Here is a 22,206-nt window from a genome sequence, read left to right as displayed (position 1 = left end):
TAGATAGTGGTAATATATAATATGTAAGTGGCATATAATGGGTTATAATGATGTTTGTAATATCTCCTATATAAGGAGTGTCATTTGGTCTTGTAAAATAAGAAGTTTTGAATATAACAGAAATATATTTCTTCTTCCTCATATTTTCTAAGTTAGGAGTTCTTCTTCCTCATATTTTCTAAGTAGAAGCAAATACAACATGTGGATGCATGCAAAGAAGAAATGGATGATAAAATGCCATGTATTCACATTTTCAAGTTAATGGATGAACATGCAAGGGATTATTTCATTTCAGCCCATTATTCTCATACTTTCAACACATAAACTAATTTAAAACATATAAATATCAAATATAACTACTAAGGATGAGTAGAGATAGATGATTCCTACCTCAAGAATCTTTAAGAAAAAAAAAATGCTATGAGTTTGAGACCTCCTTCTCCTCCTCTCTTCCTTTCTTGCCTCTTCTCTCCTTCATTTTCTTTTCTTTTCTGCCATGTGTGTGAAAAATGGGGAGTAGAGGGCTTGCCTTGAGCATGCACATGGTGAAAGACCCATGTCATACACTCTATCTCTTCTAGTGGCCGTTTTAATTTTCTTCTAAGCCTTGGTGGCCTATTTAGTCACCCCATGCTCACACAAAACGGCCACTAGAAGACAGAGTGTATGACACGGGTCTTTCACCATGTCCATGCTCAAGGCAAGCCCAAGAAGCCCTAGGGAAGGGGGCAGCCGGCCATCCTTTCTCCATTTTCCCTTATACCATGTTTGTTTGGCTCTTTGGTGAGGGGGATTGGACTACTAGTCCGTGGGACCTACCTATAGAGTGTTTAATTGGGGTCATGAGTGGGAGGATTAACTGTCCCCTTGGACTAGTAATCCCCCTTATTGGTAGGACTATCAATCTCATGGTGGGGTTGGGATTAGAAATTGAGTGAGGGGGATTAGTGAATTTTTAAATAATTTTTATGCAAAATTTATATTTTTTAGAACCAAGGAAAAAAAATTATTATAACATTAAAAAAAAAATACTAAAAATTAAAATATATTAATTTTATATATTAATGCTATCTATAGTATTACTAATCCGGTGGTATACAAACAAACACTCTTTATCCTACATTTCCAACGTAATACCACCACACTAATAATCTCCTTATTCAATCCCACCGCACTCTTAATCCCCTCCATCCTATGGAGCCAAACAAACATAATAGAGTTGACTTGCAATTTAAAATTAATATAATATTAGTGTCTATATATAATCTACTAACTAGATGGTCTCTTCCTAATTAAACTTAGTTACTATTTATTTAGTTTATTTAGTTTTCACAACTTTAATTAGGATATAGAAAATTATCACAGAAGAAATTAATCTAAAAGAGTTTAAGATTACTACTAACCATGGCGCTACTACTATTAGAATTTAATAATTGAATTACCACTATTAAAGTGACTTAACATTATTTTAAGTAAATTAATTAGCTGTCTAAAAATTCAGGTTTAACAGTGCTCCAATCAAATCATGTATTCCCTTGAATTAACTTCATTAAGCTGCCATCATCCTAATCCCTATGAGTTAAGAATCAACACACACAAACACACACACCCTTCGAGAAGCACATGAGATAATTAATATACAATTTGTGCCAGATATACAAAGAAGCAACAATAAAGTAATTTTATTATTTTTTAGAAGAAAAAGAACCTCAACAAACAAAAACAAAAGAATAGCAATGGTTCCAAGAACAAACAGGAAGTACAACCAAATGTCAAAAACCCATGACCTGAAGAGAAAATAAAAAATGAAGTCATATTACCTCCATGTTGAGTTCATGACCCATAGATGCAATCTCCCACTCTCTTCAACGCCGATAAGACAGTTAGGTTCACAAACTAATATACAATGAACATTGTCAACTGCCTTTAACTTCACCACAACTGAAACATAGCCATGCTTTACTTGCACGACCTTTACCACATTGCTTTTAAAGCAATCTGATCTACAAGCGGAGCATGGACACTGCATTTTACCTTCCCTAAAACATGGATCAGAAATTAATGCTCCAATCATTGATGATTTCATGCAAAAAATGTGCATAACATTGCACACAACAAAAGGAATCCACCTGCAATAAGGAGCTTTCACACTTTCCAGTAAAACAAGACACTGCCCATCCGGAGTGACTTGCAAACCAGATCTGTCCAGTGCAATCTAGTAAAGGAAAACGAGTGTCATATTAATTACTGTTATGCCAAGGAATGGAAAAATACTATGAACGCCTGCAAGTTTTGCATATAACAACTTACTTCTCTACCAAACGCATCTCTTGAAGTTGGCAACAGGATTGGCGTGTGACCAATGAAAGAAGGGCATCCTACCCTTTGTTCTTGTAATGATACCTTGTACATAAACAAGATTCCACTCTTATCAACAAGAATACCACATAGAACACAAAGATAGATTTCATTCTCTATTTTGCTCAATAACACCAATGAAATTGGCAAAGGGTGTACATAACATCCCACAAACTCAACAATTCTCTCTGGTTTGTCAATATGCCCCATGCTCATCAGAGGCTTTAAGATTGAATCATCTGCAGCTTCCCCATGATTCACACAGAAACTCGTACCCTGTTTTTGCAACCATGATACAGAATTGCTTATATCAACAAGATTTTGGTTCCTCTGCAGATCCTCGTCAACAAGGGCATTAGATTTTCCTATGCATGAAGCAGATGGATTAAGAGAATCCAAATTGTCATTGATATTTGAGGGACAAACAAATGCTTGGTTTTGTGGCAAAACCATAACCACATTATGAAGTACACCATTAGCAATTTTGGTATTTTTCTGTGGGTGCAAACTGTGGGGCCATCTTTCTAGTCTGGCATCAACACCAGATGAAACACTTTTATGTGGGCGATGATTGGAGGAGCTAGCAGATTGAATCTCTGAGGCAAGAAAAAAGTTTGTGGCAGTATACGTGTCGGAGGCAGGGGCATCACCATCAGTAAAGCTTCTGAAAATTATACTTTCTGTGAGAGGACCATTGTGTTTTCTTGTTGAAGTAGCTTTATTTTGGATTTGAGTAAAGGAAGTATTGCCAGCACCAGCTACCCTGTTATTAAGACTGATTTCCTTATCTGATGCTTGAATAAAGCTCGCCATGGTTGTTGAGTTGTCATCAATTGTACCTATGGTTGTAGAAGCATTAATGGAATCACGATATGACTTGATCTGAATGGCTATGGAGTATGGACTAGAAAACTTAAAATCTTTGGAATGGTTTATCAGGCAATATTGAACAAGTAATATAAAAATAAAAATAAAAAAAGTGGTAAATTAGGATTGACTGCGAATTCAAGCCATAGAAGCACATGGTTTCATAAAACCGCACAATTTTCCTGATCTAAATCAATCAGGTTTTACATGAAAGAGATGGTGTGGTTTCTCTGCACCTAGGACACAAGAATATCCCTCTTTATGAAAAATTTCTACACCTACCCTACTTTGACAGATGAAAGTTTCTCAGATATGCTGTTGCAAAATTCAAAATAATTAGTTTACAATTGTTATTAGTTTAAACAGTGGAAGTAATTGAAAACAAAAAAAGAAAAAAATGGCTCTAAAATAGTACCTTTAGAATAATTAGGTGACGCATTGTGGTCCTTTTCCTTGGAATGGATTTCAAGGCGCATAAATTTTTCATCTGAATGTCCACAAATATCCTCATTACATGCAATCAAGGCCACAGGTCCTTTATTGTAAGAGCAAATATTTTTGTTGTCACTGCTACCAACTTGACAAATTGATGGCTGAACTGATGCATCAACACCAACAGGCAACCCCAAAGTGTCAGATCTAGTTTTGCTTTCACCCATGGTCGTTAAACCAGCTTCAGCAACATCAGGACCAGATTGATCACTATTGACACTATTATCAGGATCAACAGGTGCATTTTGTCCAGAACTTGGGACAACTGAACCGGGATCCGTTTTCAAGATATGCATCTTCTTGTTTTCCTGCTGGTCTAAAAGGGGACTCTGAGTATGTGCTTCTGTAGCATGTTTAATATAAAAAATAAAATAAATAAAAAAAGAATTTGTAATGCAATTATAAGAAAAAGGACATCTCAATTACACTTGGTAGTGTTTGGTTCACCGGAATGGAATAGAATGGAAATGATTATTCCATCAAAATATCCATTCTCATATTTGGTTGACTAAAAATAAAATAAAAAATACATTGCAAATAGAATCATCATTCACCATTGTAAGGGAATTGTAGCGATCCCGGTTTCGATCATTCTTTCATGTTTTGCCACTTCGACTGGGCAGGTCGGGGATCGAGCTACCCGGTCAGCTCGTGGGGGTCCAGGGGGCAGCGCCCCTTGGCGGGTCCGAGGGCAGCGCCCTGGCGAGGTCGAGGGGCAGCGTCCCCAAAGCAAAAAATACAAAATGCATTCGAAGTTGCTTGTCCGCTCAAGCGGCCGTTTATGTGCTCGAGTGGAGAATGTTTGGTTTCAGAAGTTTGACCCATCTGCAAAAGTACTGGAAAAGTGTATTTGACGCTCGAGCGGGGCTTCCCACGCTCGAGCGGACCGTGTTATATCAGTTTGTAAATCTGATATTTCAGATCACTTTTGTATATCTCTCTCTTTAAAAACTCTTTCCTCTCCCTTCTCTCTACATTTCCCTACGCCAAATTGGATCAAAACCTTGATTTCTCAAGATCCACTAGAGTTTTGCCATAGGTTTTTCATGAAAGTTGGTTAACTTCTCGAGGGTTTTGTTGTGTGCGGTGAAGATCTAGTTTCGACACCGTTGATTTTGGAGGTTTCATCTCATTTCTTCTTCAAAACTTGAGGTAGGGATTTTCTTAGAGTTATATATATGTTTTTGCAAGATCTATATGATTTTTGAAATCATCTTTCGATAGCTTTGAAAATTGATTGTTGATTTAAGAAGTTGAGCGATTTTGAAAATAGGTTTGTCCCTTGTTCTTTTAAAATGATCTTATGGGTTTTGATTTTCGTTGATTGAAGAAAAGATGATTTTGGAAAGTTCTCTTTCAAAGGATTTGAGTTATATAGTTTTGGTGAGAAAACCTAAAATTTGGGAAGTTTTTAAAAGATAATGAAAATCCATGAATGATATTGTTGTATTTATTTTGTGTGTCAAAATAAATGGATGTTTGGAAAATTTCTTATTTATATTTATATAAATGATGAATTTCAAGGAATATGAGAATTGTTATTTATTTTAGAAATTATTGTTCAAAACGTTGAAATAATCTTGAAATGACTAATTGTTGAGCATACTTGAGAAGAGGGAATTGTGTTATTCCTTAGATGATGAATTTGAATAAAAGTATTTATATTCATGTTGTGTTATTGGCATAACAATTCATTTGATTACATTAAACTTTGAAAGTTGATTTGAAAACTTACATTGAGAAAAGAATGTTAAGAAACAAGTTTTCATGAAACGATTTTGGGGTAAATGCGTTGGTAAATCTTGATAGGTGGTGTAGATGATATTGAATAAGTTGGCCTGAGAGTCCGGGGTGAAAGACCGAAAACCCGCGCGAATAGGTGTCGAGCCTTCCGATTAATACCAGTAAAAATGACAAATTGGTAGTACTTATATAGTCTGCTTGCAGACACCGACCTAGGGATTACCAGAGTCATATTTACCGCCCTTAAAATAAACTGTTAAGCGTTGAACAATTGAAATTGCATGACATCATTGAGCATGATGGTTTTCAAAAGATGAAAATATGATTTATCTTCAAAAAGGGACATAGCATGGCATGTGCATTTCATCTCTTGAGACTTATATAAAATGTATATATTTTGTTAAGAATTTCTTACTGGGATTTATGCTCACCCTACGGGATTTTTGGTGCAGGAAAAGATGTGGTGATGCCGCTTAACTAAAGGCGAGGAAATGTGTGTTGAGAGTACGAGACTCTCATTTTGCTGTGACTCTATGTGTAAGCCAAGGGCTGTATGTGTGTGGGCTTGAATAACCGTTTTTGTGTAACCAAACTCAAGCCTTGGAAACTTGTAAACCCTTGGGGGTATTTATTTGTTTATTTACTTGTTGTTGGATTAATGTATTGTTGCATGAAAAACTATTGTATCATGTAATGTAAGTTTGGAGATTTATATTCGGTTTTCCTTGAAAGAGCCATGATTGTTGTATTATCATTTGGGGTAGAAATTTGGGGCATTACAGGAATGATCATTCCATAGGAGAGCCTAAGGAATGACCATTCCATTCCATCTCACTCCAGTGAACCAAATAAAGCATTAATGAATCTTAGCTATGCAGATAAAGTACAGCAACCGAGCCACATATGAGCAACAGGCTGCAAAAAGTTGCATAACTTGCATGTTGTACTTCACCTGAAGATGCAACATCCACATGGTGGTCAGTTTTGTTATTTTCCTTCGGGGATTGTTCCCTACAAGGAGAAATTTCTGAAGGGTCCATGATTTTTTTTTGCTTCCTTGAGAATGTTTTGAGAAGTGGAAGTGCTCGAGGAAGCAGAACTGTCATCATTGAATTGGTTATTTCCTGACCAACTGAATCAAAATCACTCTTCTCAGAACTTGCAATCAATGTGCCCATCTCTTCTTGTGGAAGCAAATCAGGTGCTGGCACCTCAGAAACTGCGACATTTTGAGCAATTAACTCACATTTCCCATTGCAAGGAATTTCCTTTAGGCTATCTCGTTGAGAATCCGAAGTACTATCTGCAAAACAAGACAATCAGTTATAAAAAAAAAAAAAAAGATCACCAGTGGTAAAAAAAAAAATCAACATGTATAAATATTGCAGTTAAACAGTATATGATTGAGTAATACCCTGCAGAAGGTCCAAAGTATCAGGTGCATACAGATCCATATCATTGACATTTTGGGTGTCTGTTGAAATTGGAGCTTCTCCATCTTTATCTTCTGACGCCATTGATGAATAGAACCTTTGCATTTCAGCATGTTTTGACCTATCAAGCTGTGGGAAATTAAGAATGTTTCTTCTACTAAACAAATTCTTTTTTCCTTTTTATTTGTACATGACCCATTGTTTAAGAATTATCAATTGTGTATACACAAATTTACCAGAAATTAACAAAGTGGCTAGTTTTTAAACAACCTTGAAAAGTATTTTTCTGAGATAGCATTTTGTGGCAGATCCTAAAATATATGGGAAAGTGGAGAAGGAAGATTGAAAATAAGTGCAAAACATAAACATAGACGCACACACAAGTGCACAAAAAATGCAAGTCTCATGCATCCAAAAGAAAATAAATAAATAAAAATAAGTATATAAAAATGACAAATTTTTGGTAAGTTGCTTACAGATTGATCATGGATGGATAAATTGCCAGCAATCCCAGTGGATATACAGTTTTCAGAACTAACAAGATTGCTTTCTTTATGGGGAGTAACTTCTTTGAGATGATCAGAGTGAGAAGATTCCAAAGGCAAACCATCTTTGGCTATGAAGGGATTATTTTCTCCCTCAACTACAGTTTTCAAGTTTATTGATGCCGCCAAAGCACCTGAATTATTACAAACATTAAACTCTTCATTTAAAGCAAAGTAAGTCATGGAAGTCTCACCATTAAGATAACAATGAGTCCCTTGTCTGGAGTCCGAAATGTCATTATTATGCATCTGATCTTTAGGTCGGAGTTTTTTAAGGCTGCCTTCAAATGTCTTGAAATTTATGGTTTTCTGCTTCCTGCTTCTCTTCCCTTTGATCTGTGGTGTTCTTGCAAGGTAGGTACATGATTCTTTGCATTGAGTGTGGTTCTTTGTTCCAGAATCCCCATTGCCAAAGCTGGATGACGAGAAACTCTGTTCTGCAGTTCCACCAACATTTGCCACCAATTCCCGAAGTAACCTCTGAACAAATGGGTTTTTGAATCCAAAAAACTGCATAGCACATGCAAAAAGGAAATACATTTAACACTCTATGCTAAACTCAGTCTTGCATCATTTCATAATTCATATTGATGTAGTAGAATAAATAGACGAAGTAGAATAAATAGATGAAGTGTTTGTTAAATAGCTTATTAGTTGTAGTCTATAAATAGGTGATGTAATATCCCATTCTACTTAGTTTTTGAATAAAGAATATACATTGTGATTGGAGTAGAACTTGGTTTCTCTCTCTAACCCTTTAGGGGTTTCACCCCTAATTGGGGTATTTGTTTCCTCTCTCTCAATTTGATCATTGATTTACATATGGATTGCATTATTTGGTATCAGAGCAAAGGATTTAGATCCTAATCCTTCATTATTCCTCTAATTGTCTAGTAAAATCATTACCTAGAGGAACACAGATTCTGCGAGCCCAATCTTCGTGAACCCAGACTCTGCGAGAGACAACCCAATCTTCGCAAGCCCATCGCACATTCAAAGTTGCTGGAGTTCATTGCAAATGTGATGTAACTCTTGACCCGAGTTCTTGAATCGAGTTCAAATCCCAGTTCAAAGAAAACCAGGGGATTACCTTCGCAATCTGATCTCTCTCTAAAGTTTGAAGCCGATTTGCAATCTTCGAGTTTGCAGAAACCCTATGTGATCACGATCGTTGAATCGTTGAGATCTGAAGACCTAGTCGAGATTCAAACTCATGTCCAAGTTCCTTTTTCGAATCTGAACTTGTTTTGAAGGTCCTATTCAGATTTGAACTTGATCATTGTTCAAGATCTAAACTCGATTCAAAGTTCCTAGTTGAGATTTGAAAGATGGAGCCTGCGCTGAAGATTCGCGACTTGGAACTTCTTCAATCGAACCAAATTCTTCAAAGTTGAACTTCTCACAATCGATTCTAAGCCTAGATTTTGCAACCTGAATTGAAGCCTGTATTCTAGTTTGAAGCCCTTGATTTTATTCGAATATCCATCGTGATCTAAATGAATAACAAAGAAATTCAAAATGCAATTTCCAAGTTTGAATCCAACGTCCAGAGGAAAATCCAAAATTGATCCAAAAGGCTTGGGTAAGATCTGAAATCGACCAGAAAGTATTGGGTGAGATCCGGAACTCACATGCAATCAAGATTCTAATGATTCCAAGTCAAGCCTATTGAAGTAAGGATCTGGTTCTGACTTCGTGATCAATATTCGACTTGCGATCCTTCAAAGTTGGGCTTCTAAGTGTTTGCAATTGAAAGTCAACTTGATCTAGCAATCTGCAAAGTCGACCTTGAATATCTAGCAATTTGGGTTGAACGAAGCTTGTTCCTGGACTCGGCTAACTAAAGTCAACTTGTTGGGTAAGTGATTCGACTTCCCCTTTTGCAGTTTCTTGCTTCAAATCAATTTCAGTAACGAAGGAAACCATTCTGTTCTGTTCTTGAGATGATTGTACTGACTTTGGTTCTTGAATTGGAACTAGATTGGTGTTGTGAGAAATCTAGTCATTGATTTTGATCTTGCATATGCAAATTGTACCTAGAATTTCTTTTTAACTGCTGAGTTTCATTTCTTGCTTTGGGTAGTCATATTTTGTGGTTTCACTATGCTGTGAACTAGCATACTTGTTGAATTGTGTTGCTTTGCTGGATTGGGTTGCCTTTGGTGTCAATGGCTAATTGGGGTCATGGTCGAAGCGGTGGCCAAGGTAGAGCTTATGTTGAGAATTTTGGTAAAGAAACCGAGATGAATTTCTCAAGTGGAAGAAGCAATGATGTTAATTGAAATCAAACTCATAATCAAAGAGATGAGTTGAAGCAAATGAGTGGACGACTTGTCGCATCGCAAGCCGCCATTGAAATTTTTGATAGCTTCAAAGAAATTATATTAAGTTTATCGTTAGGACTCTTTTATATCTCTTTAGGAAGTTGTTTCGAGTTGAGTAGGTTGCTTCTTGTGTGCTCAATTCACATCTGTGCCAAGGGAGGAAAGAAAGAATGCGTGCAATGTCGAACTCCAACTCGTGATCAGCTACTCTCATGGTTTTGCCTAGTGGATGCATCGTCTATCCTATCACGGTGTCAATCTTCTCAGCTTTGCTTTGAAAGATGTCATTTGCTAACCATTGATCTCATTCTGACAAAATGAGTACTCTTATGCACGAGTATGTAGGTTAGAGGTGAAGGGGTTTGAAAATGGGGATCTATCCGAGTTTTGTAGCGAGAGGATATGGACACACCTATGGTTAGGATGAAGTTCAATGTATTTGTAGACGACTACGTTGAGAGAATCATGTTTGTTCATGAGCAAGGAAATGTAACACCTATTCCTTACCTATGGTTACATGAGTAGTGTTACATTGAGTTTACTTAGTTGCTACTTAAACTTGAGGACAAGTTTCTTAAAAAGGGTAGGATAAATAGACTTAAGCGTTTGTTAAATAGCTTATTAGTTGTAGTCTATATATAGGTGATGTAATATCCCATTGTACTTAGTTTTTGAATAAAGAATATACAATGTGATTAGAGTAGAACTTGGTTTCTCTCTCTAACCCTAGGGTGTTTCACCCCTAATTGGCGAATTTGTCTTCTCTCTCTCAATTTGATCATTGATGGATTGCATTACGTATTTAGCTCCTAAACAACGTATTACAGACCATAAATTAAAGGAGAGGAAATTGGAGGAAAAGGATCTTTTGTTTCCTAATGAACACCGCAATAAATAGCATCCACCATAAAGCCAAACTAAACTAAAAGGTGCAATGTTCAGTACCTCCTTGTCTAAGTCAAGTGTCTCTCCAACAGAGCGTGTTCCCTCCTATGCTTATCCCCAAAGATTACTAAGTATGCTCACTCTACATCCAAGTGCGCCCTATGACATTCTCAAGGAACCAAATTTCCATTTGTTTCCATCGAAATGACTTAAAACATTTTTGTTTCTTAAAAGTTCAAAATGAAGCGCTACTGGAAATAAGAATTATGAAAGTCTAGTGTTTCCATCTAAGCATACCGTAACTTAGCAAAATGCACCAAAGTGCAGTGCAATATATCAAAACCATATTTTGCATTGACATGAATTTAGAATTTTTAATAAATAATTTTTACAAAAAATATAAAAGGTTGTATTTTACTATATTAATAATTATCATTATTAGAAATACAGTAACACTGCTATTACAACTCTCTGAAGTAAAATCTTTGGACCTTATTTTGTTGGGATCTTACACAGTTTTTGAAACATTTACTCGGGTGCTTAACAAAATTCGGTTATTTGACAATAACAATTTTTTGTTCATAGCAACATTTTTTTTAACACTTGCTCTTTTATGTGAATGACTATATAAATCTCAATATGCTTTTTACAAATATTAAATCTCAATATGTTTTAATAAACCAATTATTAGACTTTTATACGTATGAATGTATTTTAATTTATATTTCCTAGCATTTCTATGTATTTTCAAATTCCTTTTGTCGCTTCTGAAACATTTTGTTAAACATTTCTGTTTCTATGCTAATCGAAACAATGCAAAGAACTAAAACGTCGATCCCTAGACGTTTGCTATGCCTTGCCTTGGCTCAACTACAAAAAGCATCCTAATGCTACCAATGCATGTTTGCCCAAGTCGAGAGTAAGGACTAGGAACCTCCTCAAGATTAGTGCTTTTCCCAATGGGACACCCAAGCAAACCATGTCCCCACACGTGATCATTTGAGGTTTGTGGCTTGGAGGCTAGGGTTGAGGGTTCATCAAAGTGCTTGTCATCACTTCCTTGAGGGGTCTTGCACCTTGACTGATCTTAGAGAGCGACCTCAGCAAGAAGACAAGTCCGAACTGATGCAGTTGATACCACGTAAGTTGCATCATACATATCCAACTACTACAGCTTCTCTGATACCATTATGAGAATATTAGGTTAGGTTTATATATATAGTAGTGTAATTGTGTATATATTCTAAGAGATTGTGTATATATATGGCAGTGTTTTCTTTTCCCTTTTAGTCTTAGGGTTAGGATTACTATATAATCAAATGTATTCTTTGTATTATAATACAATTGAATATACAGAAAACTTACATAGTATTAGAGCCAAAACCTTAGGTCTGGTCTTGATTGTTCGAAACTCTCTCTCTCTGGTTCAGATACTCGACACCCATCGTGGTTCGTCGAGTTTGTTCGAGCAAAGTTTGGTCTCTGATTCTGGTTCGTTTGGGCTCTAATTCTGGTTCGTTGGCCTTTGATTTGATCACAAGGGCTTTCGCCCCTCTCTCTCTCTCTCTAGTTCAGATACTCAAACACCCATTGTGGTTCTTCGGTTCTGTTCAAACGACGATTTGGCCTCTGATTCTGGTTCGATGGTCTCGATCTCCCTCTTGGGTCGATACATCATCACGGTCTCTCTGTTCCTTCGTCTGCTCCATCTAGATTTGGTGTGTATATCTCTCACAGTCTCTCTTTGTGTTCGTGGTATTGCTATTCGTTTAATATAGACCTAAACTTCAGTTCTCGGCTTATTAATATTTAACCTATTAATTCTCTCTTTGTTACACTTTAATCCATCCCTATTTTATTATAACGTCGAACATCAAAATCCAAGCTATCAGCTGTAAACTCACTGGTTCCAATTATGCTTATTGGGTCAGTGTTATGAAGAATTTTCTTCTTAGTCAAAAAAATGAGGTTATGTTTCTGGTTCAATTCCTCGTCCATCGGATCTGAAGAACGAAGGATATCTGACTTCCTATGATCTTGAAATTGTGATAATACCCAAGTTCTGACATGGTTTCATAAGTTTGTGGATGACCGTATTGGGATGATGTTTTCTAAATACAATACTGCTAAGGAGATATGAGATTATTTACAGAGTGTTTATTAGTAGTCCAACTTTGCCAAGTGATATGAGTTGGAAACAGCTATTCAGGGTGCTCGTCAGCGAGATCAATCTATTCAGAACTTCTATATTGAGATGATAGATCTCTGAGATCAGTTGGCTCTTATGGAACCATTTAGTCTCAAGGTTTAAGATGCTTATATTGAGTTTCGGGAGCAGGGTCGATTAGAGCAGTTCCTAACAGCTCTCCCCCTCAGTATGAGGCTATTCGTGGTGACATTCTTCACCGGTCTCCTCTTCCCTCTGTGGATGCTATTGTTTTCGTGAGCTTCTCTCCGAGGAAACCCATCTTAATATGGCCAGTCAGACTCTGTCTCCATCCATCTTCCTGGCACTTGGCCAACCTCCACTACTATCAACCCCACCTCTTCATTAGCTTCCAACCATTACAAAGCCCAAGAGAGGGCCCCTAGCTTTCGATGAGTGTGCTTTCTACCATCAGAAGGACCATTGAAAGTACAATTGTCCCAAGAAGGGCCGTACGTCTTTCCAACAGTCTCAGTCACAGTCCCCAGCTCCTACTCAAAATAACTTTTGGCCTCCCGCCACTTATACTGCATCTACTCCGGCTCCAGATCCTAACTTGGCTTAACAATCTCAGTCACAGTCCTGAGCTCCAACTCAAAATAACTTTTGGCCTCCCGCCACTTATACTGCATCTACTCCGGCTCCAGATCCTGACTTGGCTTAGTTAAGTGCCCGGTTTGCTCAGCTTCAACACCTCATCTACATCTTAACCATTCCCATCTGCCTCCGCTTTTACCTCTTTTCATTCAGGTTTGCTTAGGTCTTCTTTAAGTATATCTTCTTCTGTCTGGTTTTTCGACTCGGGTGCTTCTCATCATGACTCCTCACTTTTCCTTATTTTAAAACTGTATCCCCCCTCCCTCTTCTATTACTGTTAATACTGTTAATGGGTCTGGTATGTCTACTCTATCTATTGGGTCTGCCTTACCCTCTATCATGTCTGCAGTTACTATTCCCTCTGTTCTTTATGTTCCTAAGCTATCTGTCGGTTTATTATCTATCAGTCAACTTGATACTTTTGGTTTTTATGTTATTTTTCCTCTTCTGTCTGTTGTGTGCAAGATTGGGTGTCCAAGAAGCAGATTAGGACCAGCCATAGAGTTGGCGATCTCTATGTGATAAAAAGCTTGCATCTCCCTCTATCCACCTCTTCAGTTGCACTTTCCTCATTTCAGTTAGATTCTTAGTCGAGTCAGTTTTATTTATGGCATTCTTGCCCAGGTTATTTGTCTGTTGACCGCTTATGGTCTTTAGCTTAGTCATGAGTGTTGGGTAAAGTTTCTCCTAGTCAAATTAATGAATGTCGAGGGTGTAAACTTGCCAAAATGTCAGTTTTACCATTTAATAAAAGTACTTCTATTTCTATTTCTCCTTTTTCTCTTGTACATACTGATGTTTGGGGACCCTCTCCTGTTCTCACTAAGGGGGGTTCTGCATATTACGTGTCTTTTGTTGATGATTGCACCCGTAATACTTGAGTTTATCTTATGACTCACAAATCTGACTTCTACCAAATATACCGTACCTTTCAATCTATGATCACTATACAGTTTGGGGTTACTATTAAATTGTTACGGTCTAACTTAGGTGGGGAATATTTTAAAACTGAGTTTTGTGAGTATCTGGCTAATTTAGGTATTATTCACCGAACTTCCTATACTGATACACATGCACAAAATGGTCGTACTGAGCGTAAACGCTGTCATCTCCTTAAGACAACTAGATCTCTCATTCTTTCTACCTCTGTTACGGCTCCCTTTTGGAGGTAAGTCATTCTTATCGCTGCTTTTCTTCTCAACCGTATGCCTACCCCACTACTATCTGGTTGTTCTCCTTATGAGGCTCTATTTTCCCAACTTTCCAATTACTCTCTCGTTCGTGTTTTTGGGTCTGCGTGTTGTGTTCTTCTTTCCCAGAAAGATAGGACAAAACTTAATGCCCGGTCTGTCATGTATGTCTTTTTGGGTTATAGTCTTACTCAGAAAGACTATCGCTGTTACAATTTTGTTTTCTGTCGCCTTTATCTAGCTTACTTTCAGCTTCCGCCTCTCACTGTTCCAGTTTCTAAAGAGGATTTGGTTCACATTAATTCATTTCCTTCTAATGTCCCTCCTAATGAGTACATCTCTACTGTTCTCCATGAGCTTGTTCCCTCTTCTCCTCCTAACCCTCCTCGTGCTGAGTCTCTCTCCATTGTACCCTATGAGTCTATTACTTCCTCTCCACCTTCTCCCCCCGCCGGCTCCTTCTCCCCCTCCATTGTTAGTCTATTCTCATCGCAAGGCTCTCCCTCCACCATTGCCTCTACCCCTGCTGCTGATCCTCTTGCTTTTGACAACTCTGATCTTGGTAATTGTAAGTATCCCTTTCGCATCCGTAAACAGGTAGTCAAACTTGGTTTTGCTAAAACATGTTTTTCTCCTTCATACTATACGTTTTTGTCTGCTATTCACTCTTTTTCAAAACCTCGGTCTTACAAGGAGGCCTGTCAAGATCCTCATTGGATTCAAGCTATGGAGGATGAGTTGTTTGCTTTGCAGAAAACTAGTATTTCAGAGTTGGTTCCTTTGCCTGCTGGTAAGAATCTGGTTGGTTGCAAATGGGTCTACAAAGTCAAGACTCATTTTGATGCTTCACTTGAGCACTACAAGACTCGCTTGGTTGCCAAGGGTTTTTCACAGGAGTATAGTATTGATTATGAAGAGAACTTTGCCCCTGTTACCAAGATGACTACTGTCCGTACTCAGATATCTGTCGCTGCTGTTCGTCATTGGCCTCTTTATCAGATGGATGTTAAAAATGCTTTTCTTAATGGTCATCTCGCTAAGGATGTTTACATGCGTCCTCTCTCTAACCTTCACCATTCCTTTAGCCAGGTTTGTCGTCTTCAGCGTGCTCTATATGGTCTGAAGCAATCTCCTCATTCTTGGTATGATCACATGCTTGGTATGATCACTTTCAGACTGCTGTTACTAAGCTTGGGTTTCATCCTTCTGCCCAGAACTCTGCTTTGTTTCTCCTTCACACCTCTGCTGGTTTAATTGCCTTAGTACTATATGTAGATGATATGATTATTACTGGCTCTGATTCTTCTGCTATCTCTAAGGTCAAACATCTCCTCAGCACCTTCGAAACGAAAGATTTGGGCCCATCGCAATACTTTCTTGGTATTGAGGTGGCTTCTTCTCCCAAAGGCTACTTTCTGTTTCAAGTCAAGTATGCTAATGAAGTTATTCACCGTGCTAGTCTTACTGACAGTAAAATTGTTGATGCCCCCATTGAGTTTAATGTGAAACTTAACACTACTGATGGTGTTCTTGAAGCTTGAGTAACCAGCTTAGGGTTTGATAGGATATCATCCCCTATTTATAAATGAAGATTAGAGTTTACAAGATGAGACAATTACAAGATGAGCCCTAAGGGCATAGAACAATTACAAACCAATAACTCAAATAATAATATAATATGCTATGCTAACACTCCCTCTCAAGCTGGTGCGAAGATATCTCTCATGCCCAGCTTGCTTAATATGTCATGAAATGGTTTATTCCCAAACCCCTTGGTGAGAATGTCAGCAAGTTGTTCACCAGACTAGACAAAAGGAGTACAAATGGTACCACTAGTGAGTTTCTCCTTCATGAAGTGGCGATCAATCTCAACATGTTTTGTCCTGTCATGTTGAACTAGATTGTGAGCGATGTTGATGGCGGCCTTATTATCACAGTATAACCGTATGGAGTCCGTCTGATCAATACCTAGATCACTCAACAATAACTTGATCCATAAAAGTTCACACACACCTTGTGTCATATCTCTAAACTCAGCTTCTGCACTTGACCTGGCAACCACATTCTGTTTCTTACTCCTCCAAGTAACTAGGTTGCCTCCAACAAAGGTGCAATACCCTGAAGTCGATCTCCTATCAGTTATTGACCTAGCCCAGTCAGCATCTCTACAGGCTTCCACACGAAGATGATCATACTTTGAAAAATAAAGACCCTTACCAGGAGCAGACTTCAAGTACCTCAAGATTCTCATGACAGCTTCAAAGTGAATCTGATGAGGAGCATGCATAAACTGACTAACCACACTGACAGCAACAGCAATATCAGGACGGGAGTGAGATAGGTAAATGAGCTTACCCACTAATCGCTGATAGCTCCCCCTATCAACAGCTTCTCCTCCTTCATCATCCCCCAATTTCTGATTGGGTTCCAGTGGAGTAGTACATGCCTTGCAACCAAGCATCCCAGTTTCCTTTAACAGGTCAAGCACATATTTTCTCTGTGAGATAAATATCTCATTTTTAGAGCGAGCAACTTCAATTCCCAAAAAATACTTCAAGCTTCCCAAGTTTTTGATTTCAAACTCACTAGCTAAATATTTCTTCAATAGAGGTATTTCCCCACTATCATTGCCCGTAAGAACTATGTCATCTACATAAACAATAAGTGTTGTAGTCTTACCCCGTGAGGAATGTTTCACAAACAATGTGTGATCTGCCTGACTCTGTTTGAAGCCATATTTAACCATAGCCTAAGTGAATCTCTCAAACCAAGCCCTTGGAGACTGTTTGAGACCATATAATGACTTCCGAAACTTGCATACTTTGCCTTCTGTCTGATGATCCTTAAAATCAGGAGGAATGTCCATATATACCTCTTCTTCAAGGTCACCATGGAGAAAGGCATTCTTGACATCAAACTGATAAAACGGCCAATCTAGATTAGCTGCTAGAGAGAGAAGTACTCTGACTAAATTCATCTTAGCCACGGGTGCGAAGGTCTCCTGATAATCAATGCCATATGTTTGAGTAAACCCTTTTGCCACAAGTCTTGCCTTGTAACGCTCAATAGACCCATCTGCTTTGTGTTTCACAGTATTTACCCATTTACATCCCACAGGTCGTTTGCCCGTAGGTAACTCAGTCAATTCCCAAGTGTCATTCTTCCTAAGTGCTTTCATTTCCTCAATCATGGCTAGTTTCCACTCAGAGGTAGCAAGAGCATCCTGAAAATGGTTGGGATAGGAATGCTAACAGAGGAAATATTGGACACAAACGCTCTATATGAGGATGACAAATGAGAGTAGGACACAAAGTGTGAGATAGGATGTTGAGTACAAGATCTCACACCCTTCCTCTTGGCAATAGGAACATCAAGATCACTGGACTCAAGAGATTCAAAGTTACCTAGACTCTCATCAGAAGCAGGAGATGGCAGTGGAGGATCAGAAGTGGTCCCTTGTATCCAGTTAACTTGTTGTCTGTCTATGTCCCGGACATAAACATGCCCGTCTTTATCCTTGGTGACATTAGGTTCTATAGTCCCAGTAGAAGAGGGTGGTGCAAGAACAACTGGTTCTACTATAGAAAGCACAGAAGAAGAGGGTGGTGCAAGAACAACTGGGTCCACCATAGTCAGCACAGGACTCGCTTCACACCAAGGCTCCCCCGGAAATGAGGACGGTGACAACGGAGAGGACAAGAAATAGGACTGGGACTCAAAGAAAGTAACATCCATGGATACAAACCACTTACGAGAAGGAGGGTGGTAACATTTATACCCCTTTTGAGTAGGAGAGTAACCAAGGAAAACACACTTGAGGAAGCGAGGGTCCAACTTACCACGAGAAGGAGAGTGATTATGAACAAAACAGACACAACCAAATATTTTGGGAGGAATAGAAAACAAGGACTGGGAACCTAGAAGGACGCGAAGAGAAGCTTGTTTTTGCAAGACCTGGGTAGGGAGACGATTAATAAGATGGGCAGCAGTAAGAACAGCGTCGCCCCAATAGAGCCAAGGCACACTCATAGAAAAACACATGCACCGAGCCGTATCAAGAAGATGCCGATTCTTGCATTCCGCCACCCCATTTTGTTGAGGGGTATTAGTGCAAGCGGTCTGATGGATAACGCCATGAGTAGAGAAATATTGTCCTAACCCAGAATCTATGTATTCCCCGCCATTATCAGAACGAAATAGTTTGACAGTGGCCCCAAACTGAGTACAAAACATCTTATGAAAATCGCGAAACACAGAGAAAACCTCACTCTTATCTTTCATGAGATACACCCAAGTAGTACGAGAAAAATCATCAATAAATGTAACAAACCATTGATGACCTTTCACAGACATAACACGAGAGAGACCCCAAACATCAGAATGTATTAATGAAAAAGGAACTAAACTTTTATTCAGACTGGGAGCAAAAGAAGCTCTGTGTTGTTTTCCAAGTTGACAAGACTCACAAAGAAAGTCAGACAAATGATGATTTGCAAAACCAGATGGAAATAAATACTTAAGTAAATAAAATGAAGGATGCTCAAGGCGCTGATGCTACAGCCATAAATCAGTGTGGGTAGTAGAAGACGTGGTGGAAGAATAAGCAAGTTTGTCCTGTTGATCTAGGAAGTAGAGACCATTTTTTGCACTACCACTGCCAATCGTCTTCTTCGTGACAAGGTCCTGAAAAAGACAATGATCAGGAAAAAACATCACTACAATTCAAATTCTGGGTAAGACGACTCAAGGATAACAGATTAACAGAAAAATTGGGAACATGGAGAACAGAAGATAGATGTATGGTAGGAGTGACTTGGACTAAACCTTTTCCAAAAATGGAAGAAACAGTAACATCTGCAATCCTAACTTTATCCTGACCTGAAGAGGGCTTATAGACAGAGAAAAGATCAGAGGAGCCAAACATATGATCTGAGGCACCAGAATCAATAATCCAAGGCAAAGACATATGACACAAGAAATCACAAAGAAAAGAGGCGAAGTTACCTGAGTGGGCAAAGGACGAGGAAGCTGTACTGAGAGCAGTAGAAGATCGGCGGTCCAACAATTGGCGCAAAGCATCCTCCAGCTCAGCATTAGAAGCTTGGCCAACAGAGGTAGAATTAGAATCAAGTATATCAACGACACTAGACTGATGAGTCCGAGAATAGGAACCACGTCCTCTAGATTGGCCGGACCCACCTCGACCCCCGGATGGATTCCAACACGTCTCACGAGTATGCCGCGGCTTCTTGCAATAATCACAGAATACAGACTCCTTAGCAGCAGACGGAGGGATGGGAGTTAAACTGAGGCATCCCGAGGAGTAGACAGTAATGCTGAACAGTCAGTAGAGACAGGGGACATCATAGCAGACCGGCGACTCTCCTCATTCTGTACATAGGCAAATGCCTCCTGAAATGAAGGAAGAGTGTCTATACCCAGAACTCGACCCCTAACTGAATCATACTCCACATTTAGGCCTACCAGAAATTTAAAGACCCATTCCTGTGTGATGGACTTCTTGTACCCGACAGAATCAACAGAGCAAACAGGCTTATAGTCTTGTAGGTGGTCAAGGCGTTTCCAGCCGTTGGTGAGGAAAGTGAAGTACTGAAGAACAGTCTGCTCCCCCTGAAGTGAGCTCTCAATACAGCGGCGCAACTCAAACGCCTGTGAGAAATTCCCTTTGCGGGAATAGGTGGCAGCCACAGCATCCCAAACATCTTGGGCAGTCTCCATAGACAAGTAGCCCTCACCAAGTTCTGGAACCATCGAATGGATAAGCCAACCCATAATCAAAGAGTTGGTAATCTCCCATTGGTCATAACCCGAGTCAGTGGTACTAGGTGCCTATATCCTGCCATCAACATATCCCATCTTCCCTCTACCCTTCAAAAACATAGTCAAACTTTGAGACCATGTTAGGTAGTTTTGACCATTAAATAGAGAGGTGGTGATTTTCATACTAGGGTTGGGGTTCTCAGTCATGGTAGTAGGTATAATGGGACTCTCACTCCTCGGTGTTTGAGAAGAAGGGGACACACTGGTAGAATCTGTCATGGATACTATACTACCGAACCCGCAACAAAACTAGTGGCAATCACAAACCTGGGAACCATTTTCATTTTTTTTTTTTGTTTTTATATATATATATATATATATATTTATTTATTTAGTTATTTATATATGTATTGGTACGGTGTTATACACGACATAGGTTATATCATACCAAACAGGGAGTATGAGAGTATACCAAGAGTATGAGAGTATACCGGTGAGATCGAAGGTCGACAAAGGCGACAGAGAAGAAGATGAGCGACGAGCTGACGAGAGTGATGAAGATGAGCGACGAACTGACGAAGGGAGAAGAAGATCGAACTGACGAGCGACGAAGACGATCGAACTGCTGGACGGCTGAGTGACGAAGGCGACAGGAAGGCGGCTGAGTGACGATCGACTGAGAGACGACTGAGTGACGACGGCGACTAAGGATGAAGATGAAGCAGAGATCGACGAGCTAAAGATCGACCCAGCAGATGAACCACCTAGGTAAGTTTCGAACCCTAGAGTGAGGGTGTGCCGAAACCCTAGCGGTTCTGCTCTGATACCATGAAGCTTGAGTAACCAGCTTAGGGTTTGATAGGATATCATCCCCTATTTATAAATGAAGATTAGGATTTACAAGATGAGACAATTACAAGATGAGCCCTGAGGGCATAGAACAATTACAAACCAATAACTCAGATAATAATATAATATGCTATGCCAACAGTTCTTCTGCTAGATCCAACTTTATATCGAGAGCTCGTGGATTGCTTAGTCTATCTAATGGTTACTCGCCTTGATCTTGCCTATGTTGTTCATGTGGTTAGTCAGTTCGTTTCTGCTCCTCGTTCCACACATTCAGCTGCTTTGGTTCGGATTCTTCTATCTTCGCAGTACCATCTTCCAAGGATTGCTATTGTCCTCTACTTCTTCCTTGGCTTTAATAGCCTATGTTGATGCTGGTTGGACTGGTGATATTACAGATCGTAAATCCACTTCTGGTTTCTATATGTTTCTTGGCGATTCCTTGATTTCTTGAAAAAGCATTAAACAAACTGTTGTTACCCGTTCTACTGCCGAAGCTAAGTACCGTGCTATAGCTCATGCTACTGCTGAAGTTGTCTGGCTTCGTTATCTTCTCTCTAACTTAGGCATCCCTCATCCGACCTCTATTGCGATAACTGTAGTGTTATTCAGATTGCCCATAACAGTGTCTTCCATAAGCAAACAAAGCACATTGAGATTGATTGTCACTTTGTCCGTCAGCATCTACAGTCTAATTCTATCTCGCTTGCTTTCGTCTCTTCGGCTCTGCAACTTGCTGATCTCTTTACCAAGACTCACACCACTGCTCGGTTTCAATTTCTTCTTGGTAAACTCTCAGGATTTTCTACTAAAACACCTTGAGTTTGAGCGGGGGTGTGAGAATATTAAGTTAGATTTTCTGAGAGATTGTGTATATATATATATGGCAATGTTTTCTTTTCCTTTTTAGTCTTAGGGTTAGGATTACTATATAAT

The 22,206-nt window shown here is 39.0% G+C and overlaps 1 protein-coding gene across 4 annotated transcripts in view; it reads right to left on the bottom strand.

The window, feature by feature from the left end:
- LOC114289075 (DNA binding protein) overlaps window positions 1-22,206 on the bottom strand; it is a 76,432-nt gene that overhangs the window by 39,247 nt on the left and 14,979 nt on the right. For 3 of the 4 annotated variants that reach the window (XM_028232703.2, XM_028232706.2, XM_028232707.2), the window contains exons 4-11: window positions 7,633-7,948; window positions 7,370-7,572; window positions 6,875-7,022; window positions 6,413-6,763; window positions 3,641-4,060; window positions 2,311-3,197; window positions 2,130-2,215; window positions 1,821-2,039 (exon numbers count right to left, since the gene is read on the bottom strand). In XM_028232703.2, coding sequence (XP_028088504.2) covers window positions 1,821-2,039; window positions 2,130-2,215; window positions 2,311-3,197; window positions 3,641-4,060; window positions 6,413-6,763; window positions 6,875-7,022; window positions 7,370-7,572; window positions 7,633-7,948 — 2,630 coding nt within the window. The remainder of the gene's footprint in view (window positions 1-1,820; window positions 2,040-2,129; window positions 2,216-2,310; window positions 3,198-3,640; window positions 4,061-6,412; window positions 6,764-6,874; window positions 7,023-7,369; window positions 7,573-7,632; window positions 7,949-22,206) is intronic. The other variant, XM_028232704.2, reaches the window with a different exon arrangement.

The sequence above is a fragment of the Camellia sinensis genome, chromosome 11 (assembly GCF_055761805.1).
Source record: "Camellia sinensis isolate YWXY chromosome 11, ASM5576180v1, whole genome shotgun sequence".
Taxonomy (NCBI): Eukaryota; Viridiplantae; Streptophyta; class Magnoliopsida; order Ericales; family Theaceae; genus Camellia; species Camellia sinensis.
The sequence above is the reverse complement of the archived record's forward strand: the minus strand, read 5'-3'. Positions and strand labels throughout refer to the sequence as shown.